At 41.5% G+C, this 9,890-nt stretch overlaps 1 protein-coding gene across 1 annotated transcript; it reads left to right on the plus strand.

The window, feature by feature from the left end:
• Nucleotides 1-1,566: 1,566 nt before the first annotated feature.
• Nucleotides 1,567-8,117, plus strand: LOC310948352 (uncharacterized protein; the record flags this gene model as incomplete). The annotated part of the gene is made up of 4 exons (XM_083915445.1): nt 1,567-3,537; nt 3,777-4,005; nt 5,425-5,658; nt 8,020-8,117. 4 exons carry the CDS (start codon nt 1,567-1,569, stop codon nt 8,115-8,117), a joined length of 2,532 nt encoding a protein of 843 aa, XP_083771571.1.
• Between the last annotated feature and the right edge of the window lie 1,773 nt (nt 8,118-9,890).

Raw genomic sequence — 9,890 nt, forward strand, 5'->3', positions numbered from 1 at the left:
TAAGGTGTGTTGTTTCTCTTCCTGTTAAACAAACATATTGTTCATTCAGACTTGGACTGTTAGTCATGGTGATTAAAAGTAGAGCTACTTTGATATATTTGATAGAAAATGAAGTCAAAATTATCTACATCTGTCTTATAATAATTCAAGCTTCAACATTTTCTGGTTTATTCCCTCCTTTATGTGATATGACTATGTATTGCATGACGATAGAAAAACGTCTGTTGTTTCATACTTTAAGTTGATAGTTCATATCGTGGTGTCATAATCATGCACTTTACAGGCTGAGGGGTGTGTAAAGATAAAGTGACCGGAACCTGAATCTGAAAGGAGTTTCTCCGTGCGTTATTAGCCATAGACTTTGACTCATCATTAAATCGCCAGAAAACAACTGTAGCACACGCAGACCAGTCTACACACATCGCCCACGCACGCTCAAAGAAAATAATCATTTGCCACCCTAATATGGGATGAATAGTAGTATTTTTAATTATAATGTTCTGACAACAAGAGACAGCGCTGAGATCAGGTTATGTATCCTCACTAACTGATCCTACCCCTCAGAACATTAATACAACAGCAAAGAAATGTGGATATTTGACTCGTTGGGGGAACGGTCAGTGAGACCCGTGTGGAGGTGCCTTTTAAGTATTTAGAGTACAGCACCTTTAACACTTGACAGAAGTGCAGCAGACTATTCATGATCTTTCTCCCAACAATCAAGATGCATATTGGTTTTCCATTGTTATTTGGGTGATTACAACTTTTTGGTATAGAAACATTATTTATTTTCTGCTGTAGTTTACCTCACGTTTACCCCAAATTCTCTTCTGTCTGGGGTCTGCGTATTGGAACACTTTCAGGCTGTTGGTGACTTGATACTCTCCGGTGGTGCATACCACAATGGTGCTTTTGTTTGTAGTAGTGGCTGGCAACCTTAGCAGTATAGTCAGCTAAAATAAACACGGTTCACAACAAAGCAGTTAAGGCAGCCGTTTACTTCTCATGCCAACCCATGTTGCATCGTTTCAGAGTAGAAACATGACCTGTAACTCCAACCTCCCATTTAAGCATTTATGAAACCATGATTTAGGAGAGACTGCAGCTGTGTCTAGTAAAGAAGATCTTCAGACTTGGGCATTCTGATATTCAACAATCTTAATGAAACTACATATTGTAGCACATGATACAACTAGGAGATCATTTAGAGAGACCAGTATTCCCTAAGCATGATCCTGATGACTTGTTTCATTGAGCTCAGTCATAAATAATTTGAGGATCCAGCTTCTGTTACACTGACCAAAACCTACAAAGGCTTAGCTTGACAAGCCGAAGCCTTTTTGGAGCCCTGAGCTAAATTTTACACAGGAATTTCTTGGTATAAGCCTGTGACACAGTTTTGGGTGCTTCTGTTAACATTCAGTTAAATACACAAAGATGTCAGCATAGATTGTGTTGTGAAGTGGTTATGCATTTTCTTTTCTTCCTCTTTACAGATATACATGCCTAACTGATTGAGGGCATTTAGAGCCACAGAAGTAAGCAAAATCCCTTCTGAACTCCAAAATGTCTAATACGACATTTAATACAGACCGAGTTGAGAGCACAGTTTCTCTGCCCCACAGAGAGGCTCTCTCCCCTGATAGTCAGTTAAGCAACTCGTCAATGTCGCCTTCACCTGACTCCAACAGTAGTATTTCAAACCTGAGTGACAGAGAAACCAACAGCTCCCCCGACATCAACATGCTGGAGTGCTGCCTCAGCAACGGCTCCTCAGTGGATAACCCCTACAACAGCACCTTACCACAGGATAGTTTATTATGCGGTGTAAGCATGAACTTAAACCAAACTTTTATTGCCGCACCTGTTAATGGCAGTGGGAATTTCTGGAATAAAAACATGAGTCTGATGAGCAACCACAAGACAGGATCCGATAAGTACAAGACTTTGCGTACAAATGCAGAGGGTGGAAGTGACAGTACAGTGACGTCCCCAGACTCTGCAGGGACGGAAAGCCAATTGAGTTCAGGTGAAAGTTCCCGTAGAGGATCCACTGAGAATGACTGCTGCTCCCTGAGCTCTGGGGAAATGGTGATAAGGAGCAACAGTTTTTGTCTGGAGAACCAGTCACTCTCTGTAGTCTCTTCCCTGGAGGAGTCATCTTTTTCTCTGGCTGTGGGCCATCCAGCATTGCCTGCTGAATCTAACCTGCTGTCAACCACTCTGCCGGATGTCCTTGAAAAATCCATAGATGGAGTCATTGAAGAGAACATAGGCCACCCATGTCTTGGCATGACTTTCACTCAAGCAGAGCTCCCCACTGAGGAAGATGATATGGCAACACCCAACTCTCTTCTAGCTCTGCCAAGTGAGAATGAGGGAGGTCTTTTGATGACCTTTGTCTGTGAAACATCTCCTGCAGATAGTGGAAAAAAGGCTCCGTTTGCTAGTGCTGAAACCTGGCTGTCGCCCTGTTTTCATGGAGCAGTTACACCAGAACAAGGCAGGACCAATGTGTCCACTCTGCCAGCTATGCAAGACACTGCTATTCATACTTCCACTCCAGTGCAAAACATAGAGAACATGAAACTGAGCCTCCCCTCCTTTTCAGAGTCTCCCTGCAATGGAAATGCAGGCAGCCCAGGGCTCCACTCTGTTACACAGCAGCAAAGCTCTGTTACTCCAAACCATTTGGTGGCAGGACTGCTGCCTTCAGCCAACAGAGTCAAGAAAGTGGAAATTAAGAAGTTTACCAGGTCAAACTTCAGCAGCTTAAAATCTAAAGTTGTGACAGGAAGTGTGCGTCATATATCTGTACCAGGCCCTGCTTCACAGCACAAACAATCACAAGTTAATGTGAACAATAAACACACTGAAGCACATAGAGAAGCAACCATCAGGAATATTCCTGCCAAGTTTAGCACAGGTAGCAAGAGTAGCACAGCAGTTGCCTCTACCAACACTAAAATGGTCAATGATACTCCGAGACGAGCGGCTGCTAAATTAGTCATGAAGAAGATACAGTCATGTAGAACTACTGCTTTGGATGGACAGGGGAAGAGTAGAGCATCCCTACCTGATCAACACCCAACTACAAATAAACAGGCAGCCTCAAGCCAAGTAGCAAATGCCGCAGCACTGCATTCTGGCAACCCGACCCTCTGCTTCTCATCCTTAGAAAAATCCCCTGATAGCAGTGGCCAAACAGATCCCAAACCCACTCCAAAAAAAAGCGTGTTAAACAAAATTGAGGTCAGATCAGGCTCAGCTTTGGGTCAGGACAAGACTCCTGTGCTCAAGATGCGACCTCGCTGCTCATCAGAGAGTTCATCATTGTCAATTAGGCCACCGAGTGAGAAGAGAAAAACTCTAAGATTTTCAGCTAGCTTTACCATTCCCAAAGCTGACACCCACGTGGGCCAGACCAAACACGGGAACCTGCACCGCTTTGCTCAGAATAAACAAACCACTCAGCCTGAAGCCTCAAACGGAGCTGCTGAAAACTCCACAAGAGAGGTGAAGAGAATCAGCCTGGTGGTGAGTATGGACTTAAAATGTGAACAATTATAAATACATATCTCTTTTTAGTACTGTTAATATCCATGTTTTGCCGCTTTTTTGTATAAGCCACATTAAATCCAACTATTTTGGACACAGAATACAAAGAGATTTGGTTGGAAATGACAGGGATCTCTGGGAATTTTTTTTGTGTTGTGATCCATTGGGGCCAATTGAATAGAGCCGAGCGACTGAGTGAGAAATTCCTGTCTTTGTAGGCAGAATCAAGGAAATCAACAACAGCGGGAGCCTCATGGAATGAGAGTAAGAGCAGATTTCGAGGACAGCCATCCACTAGACAAGCAGGTGGAGCGCCACTACCTCCAGCTGCCAGTCCCAGACTAGCCACTCTGTCCTCCAGGCAGAGTCAGGGAACCTGGGGGAGGGATGAATCCAGGACCTCCAAAGCTGTAGGGACACCACTGTCCAAGCAGAAGAGCAGCACAGGTAAGAGTCACTATTGGGCAGTGTCATCATGTTTTTTGTTTTTTGTTATCCAGTTAAGTTTAGCCTGTGATAGCATTACAGGGGCCTTGAGAAAGGTTCTACTTTTTTTTTTCCACAAAGGGGAAGGTTGACCTGTAAATGTCAGTAAATAAACATTGACAGTAGGTCACAATCAATAGGCCACATGACCTGCCTTTGACTAAGCAGTGAGAGGATGATTTCCTAACCATTTCCTTTGTTGTGTAAACTGAGAGAATTGTGTAACAGGTCTGTTTAACCCTGTGTGTGTGGATTGTACTTGCAGGGCCAATAACCTTTAGACTGTATAATTATCATACAGTCTATTTCAGGGGTGCCCAATCCTGCTCCTGAAGGGCCACTGTCTTGCATGTTTTAGGATTCTCCCTGCTCTAACACACCTGATATTAATGATTTTCAAACCTGTGATGAGCTTCAGCTGCTTGATAATGAGCACATCATTAGATCCAGGTGTGTAAGAGTGGGGAGAAACTTAAAACATGCAGGAAATAGGCCTCCAGGACTGGAATTGTGCACCCCTGGTCTGTTGTACACTTAAGTGATTGAGGTTGTAGTAAAGCAGTCTCCCCATCAGAGGGTGACATTGAGCAGCTCCTCCAGACCTACTGTGCTCCCACTGGTGAGCTCAGTTATGTTCCACAGGAACAGTGTTGGATATAGATGTAACCTCCGGTCTCTTGTCCAGGTCTTGGGGATAAACAAACACCTCCCTCTGCCCTGCTGCTCTTCATAGTAAGAGGAGTCCTGGGGAAGGAGGGGGACTCTTCCTCTAATGGGAAACCATCTGTGCAAGTGGAAAAAGCAGGGGAAGGAAAGGGAGGTTTTGAGCTCACCAATAGTGTTAAAGTGAGAACAAAAAGTTTGAAACAAGCGCCCTGAGCACAGTCAAAAAAGCAGCAACCTTCTCATGCTCCAGCTACAGGGACACTTTACAGGGATGCATAATTGTGCTTAAACTGCAACACTTTTTTGTCTTTGTATTTGAACATATTTGTCATGTTTGCTGTAGTGAGTCACATACATGCAGGTAAGATTTGTACGAATATTTCTATCAAATGTAACAAGACATAGGTGAAATAAGCTATTGGGGTATCGTTTATTTTTTTCATATTAATCTATTCATTTATTTTGTTGTCTAAGGTTCGAGATGTGCTTTTTTTTTAACTAGTTTTTCTTCTGCACAAAAATCTCCCTTTTGGAAGGGACTTCTTGTACTACTATCTGTTATGAGAAAAAGATTGGCAGGTTTATTAAGATTTTACTGCCCGCATTTGTACTCATGCCCAGTACACTGGTAAGCTCAGTGCGTGGATTTGTCCTTAATAAAGAGGTTCATACTGCTGACCCCTGATGGTTTATTTGTGCTCTATTGCATCCTAGGCAGTCAGAGAGCGCAGGCAACAGGGGAGCCTTCCCTTGGAACTGCCTCAGCAGCAAGTATTAAGTCTCAACTGATTGGATCCCGACCTCCTCATACTCCCACTAGGCACTTTCTTATGGGCCCTCCTCCTACCCCTACTTCTAGACTACCACGCAAGAACCCGGGGCCATCCAGGAGCCTTACTGAGGCCAGTGTTCACACTGAGCAGAGCGAAGGTACTGGGAGTATACAAGGTGAGCCTATTAAGAATTTACATAGTTTTGAGAAATGGGATGTTCAGTCCCCACAGGCTGTGACATAACAGTATGAAATCAGTTTTATGCAGGTGTTTTTTAGGATTAGGCCAGGTCATTGTGCTTTTAAAGGACACATCTGGACATGGAGTGGAGGGGCCTCTGTTGTTATCTGGTGACCCACTTCAGGCCTGGGCTTTGATGTAAATCTCCCTGAGGCAAATCTGTCTGATTTAATACTGCCACATCTGCCAAGATACAGAAGCTTGGCATCTCAAAACAGTATAATGTTTTTTAGATGCTTTTATTTTAACATCTTTCAAAGCTATCAAAAAAATTTGCATTAATGAGCTGAACAGTCCACTGCCAGCAAATCATTGATGACAGCCTCAGCAGTGGTGCTGCGAATGGTTCTGATGTTTTCTAGTGGTATTTTATTTTCTTATTGGTGTATTGTACAAGAGGAGGAGCACTGTTGAGACAGTGAGCTTTTTTCGTCACAGCATCTTCAACAGCCTGCAGGTCTCTGATTGGCTGAGAGGACCTGTTTTCCAAACTGGGGACCCCCCTTGTGTGGTTGTCAAGGCAACGAGTTCAATTCCACTCTAGTTCACACGCAGTGTTGCCTGGAGGAGAGTGAGCAGACATGCACCACAACTGATGTCTGAAGTGCAGAAAAGGAGCTCTTTCCCCATGTGTTGCTTTTTTCTGATATTTTAAATGAAAAACCAATGGCTGGTTACACAGGACTTCGAAGCTGCACTTGGACTGAATTTCCAGCTCAGGTTTTCAACAGCTCCTCTTTAATAGCACAGGGCAGTTCAGCATCCAACTGTGATCTCACCCTCTTGACATGCCTGCTCATTGGATCCTATCGTTTTTGTATCATCCCTTTGTTAGCTGCATTTGATGGAAAAGGTAGAAAGCTTTGGAGAAGTAAGTGATACTGGAAGTTGAATTATAATTGCGGCATCCATGGTCCCATGTTCAATTGAGCTTTTAGATATTTTGATCAGTTTAGGTCAGATGGCAAAAATATTTTGCAGACAGTGTTTAAACCCCTGACGACCCCTGTGTTGTAACGTACAGTATTTGACTGTTCCACTCCAACGTAACATTGTATGCCTAATGACGTGTTCCTTATATTATGACAGTTTTCCTTAAGTTAGATTTTAAAAAATCTCTTGTGAAATATTGAATGGCTACCCCTGTATCATATGTATTGCATCACTAGATACTTGCCAACATACATCCCTACTAGATGTTGGTAAATTTTGTCAAAAATATATATTTAATCACTTTATTAAAATATCAAAAAAGAATCGTATTTTCCTTGTTGCACATAAGGCTGTGCTTGTTATACCAGAAATGGTGTGCTAAGTAGATTGACATTGTCAGGTCAGTGGTGTTTACAGCAGTACTGTATTGAAAGCAGAGATATAATGCAGTGTTTCCCTCCAGGTTTACGGTCATGATTTTCATGCATGTTTCCAACGCACTGTAGCGGATTGCCTGAATGTTCTTTTCTTAGCGTGCTTAATCAGACAATTTAATGGTTTGGTTCGTATTGAAAGGTCAATCCCCACATGGATAAATGAATCAGTGTTGAAAAGCTTTAAAATGCACCAGACAGAAGGATCACAATTATACCACCAATAATCAGAGCCAGTTTAAATCAGTGTATTGCACAATGAGCTAAACTCAGCATCAGAAAATGTCTTTTAAATAATTGTCCAAAAAAGGTCCAAATAATGTTACTCAACAGAAACAGAACAAAGTTAAATCAAAAATCACTTTTCGGTCTCAAGCACAACAAAATAAAGAAAGAATTTCAGTTTGTTTAATTCTGTTTTAGTTGTTTTTTTGTATGAGTGAATCCTCTTCTCAAACAAAATAATAAAGGAGGTCTGATAAGTTTCAGTTTCGTTTTTCCGGTTAAGAGTGGAGCCTCTTCATAAACAATTTAACAAACGATCTTTGAACAAGTGAATCTCCAATGCTGTCGGAGTTTTCTGAGAATTGTAAACACGCAATCGTGTGGAGACAGAATTTACATGCCGTCGTGTAAATAAGATAAATAAGATAAATAACATAAGGCTATTTAGTTTGTTTACGAAAAGGACGAGGTGTAGAGCTGTTCCATAGGAAAGGAATCCTTAAATGACTCCTACAATTACATAAAATTAATGTTCAAGGGGGGATGTTGGGGGGTCCGGGTGCCCCCCTAATACAATGGGAAGGGAAACACCGTAATGAAATGCCAAGGACCTTTCAAGTGCTTTTACAAAAACGCATGAAACCTTCAAAATGTCACAGCCTGATTTTGTAGTATTTAATCAGCACTTCTCACTCGTTCAACAGTTTCTGGAGGAGCTGCACATAAACCGTCCCCGTTCAAATCTGTTCTGCTGAAATCTAGACCGTGTAGAGACAGACTTTACATGCCATCGTGTAAATAAGATAAATAACATAAGACTGTTTAGTTTGTTTACGAAAAGGACAAGGTATAGAGCTGTTCCATAGGAAAGGAATCATTAAATGACTACATTTACATAAAATTAATGTTCATGGGAGATTTTGGGGTAGGGGAAAGACTGTAATGAAATGCCAAGTGAATTTCAAGTGCTCTTACAAAAACGCATGAAACCTTCAAAATGTCACAGCCTGATTTTGTAGTATTTAATCAGCACTTCTCTACTTGTTCAACAGTTTCTGGAGGAGCTGCACATAAACCGTCCCCGTTCAAATCTGTTCTGCTGAAATCTAGACTGACCCCTCGGAAAACCACTGGAACATGTGAGCACACACACACACACACACACACACACACACACACACACACACACACACACACACACACACACACACACTTTTTATGTTTAAGATTTCTATTTTCCTTTTATCTGGTATTCCAAGGATGTCTGTCTTTTTTTATCATTTGTTTTGAGCTTACATTTTGATGAGATTATCCCTTTCCTAACTCCCATTTGTAGATTTGTAGTGAGACCACGTTGGTGTTTACATCTCAAACAAACACTGATAAAGAGACAACCCTGTTAAATCTAACAATTGATTAAACCCTCCCAAAACACTCAACTACAAAAAGCCTCCTGATATTGTTTATATTGTGTGGTAATCTTATTTTAAAAAGGGCTCTTTGATTAAATTAAATACTCTCTGTTTTTCACTTGAACAGTATGTTTGATCAAATCTTATAAATGAGTTCTAGCATAAAAGCGTTTCTGCGGTTGTGGTCAGTTGTCAGTTTTTGCTGCATTATGGGTCTGATTAACTCCTGCGGCTTGTCTCACCTGGAACTTGTGCTTCTAACAGCTCTTGTCCCAGCATGCAGACCTGCTGCTTCCACCAGCAAAGGTGCCTCAAATTCTACAGTCAGTCCTCTGAAAAGGACCCCTTCTGCAAGACTTGTCCGTTTAACTTCAAGTAGACCTGGTAAGAGTTTGTATCCATTTATTATGTGTATTGTCCGTGTTTTAACTAAATGTTTAGATGGATCATATGGCTTGTCAATGGTGTGGGCTTTGTTTCAGAAGATACTGGTTATGTGGTTTCTATCATAATTGTATAGTAATAAATAACAAAAACTAAAATAGAAATGAAGTTGCAACCTCTGTATTGTTAATGCTAGAGTGCTATCCTCTGCTGTCTTATCTTTGAGTGTAGCATATATTTAAAGAGAATATTAACTGTTACTAAAAATATGGATTACATTTATTTATTCATTTTTTTAATCCAGTAAAACATGCTAAGAAGCTGGAAGAATAGTGTCTGCAATCATCCTCTCTTGCATTAGAGCTTTGATTATCTGCATGTACTCGCTTGGGCCCAAGCCGCTGAATTTCTCAAAATTCCCCCGGGCTTGAATCGGCTCAAGTTAGCATATGTTTACCAGCATATAAAGCTTTGCGCGACTGTCATCTGGATATTTATTCAATTTACACAAATTAATAAAAAAAGCAGAGGAAAACATGCTCTAGCACAAAACTGTTGCCGTAATCTGGGCTTGGGTTGGGGGTTGCACAGAAACTATCCAGGTTCATGTAGTGTCCAGCCTGAATTTTTTTATTTATTGTTTGTGCTGGATCATAGCTTTAGGCTGCATACTGTGCCTACAACCTCCAGCAATAGGGCAGCCTGTTTGTATCCTGTGAGGCGAAATCATGGACAAAACAAGTCCAGAGCGCTTGCTGTTGAGTGCAGAGTAATAATTG

This window comes from Echiichthys vipera (genome assembly GCF_963691815.1).
Source record: "Echiichthys vipera genome assembly, chromosome: 6".
Classification (NCBI taxonomy): Eukaryota; Metazoa; Chordata; class Actinopteri; order Perciformes; family Trachinidae; genus Echiichthys; species Echiichthys vipera.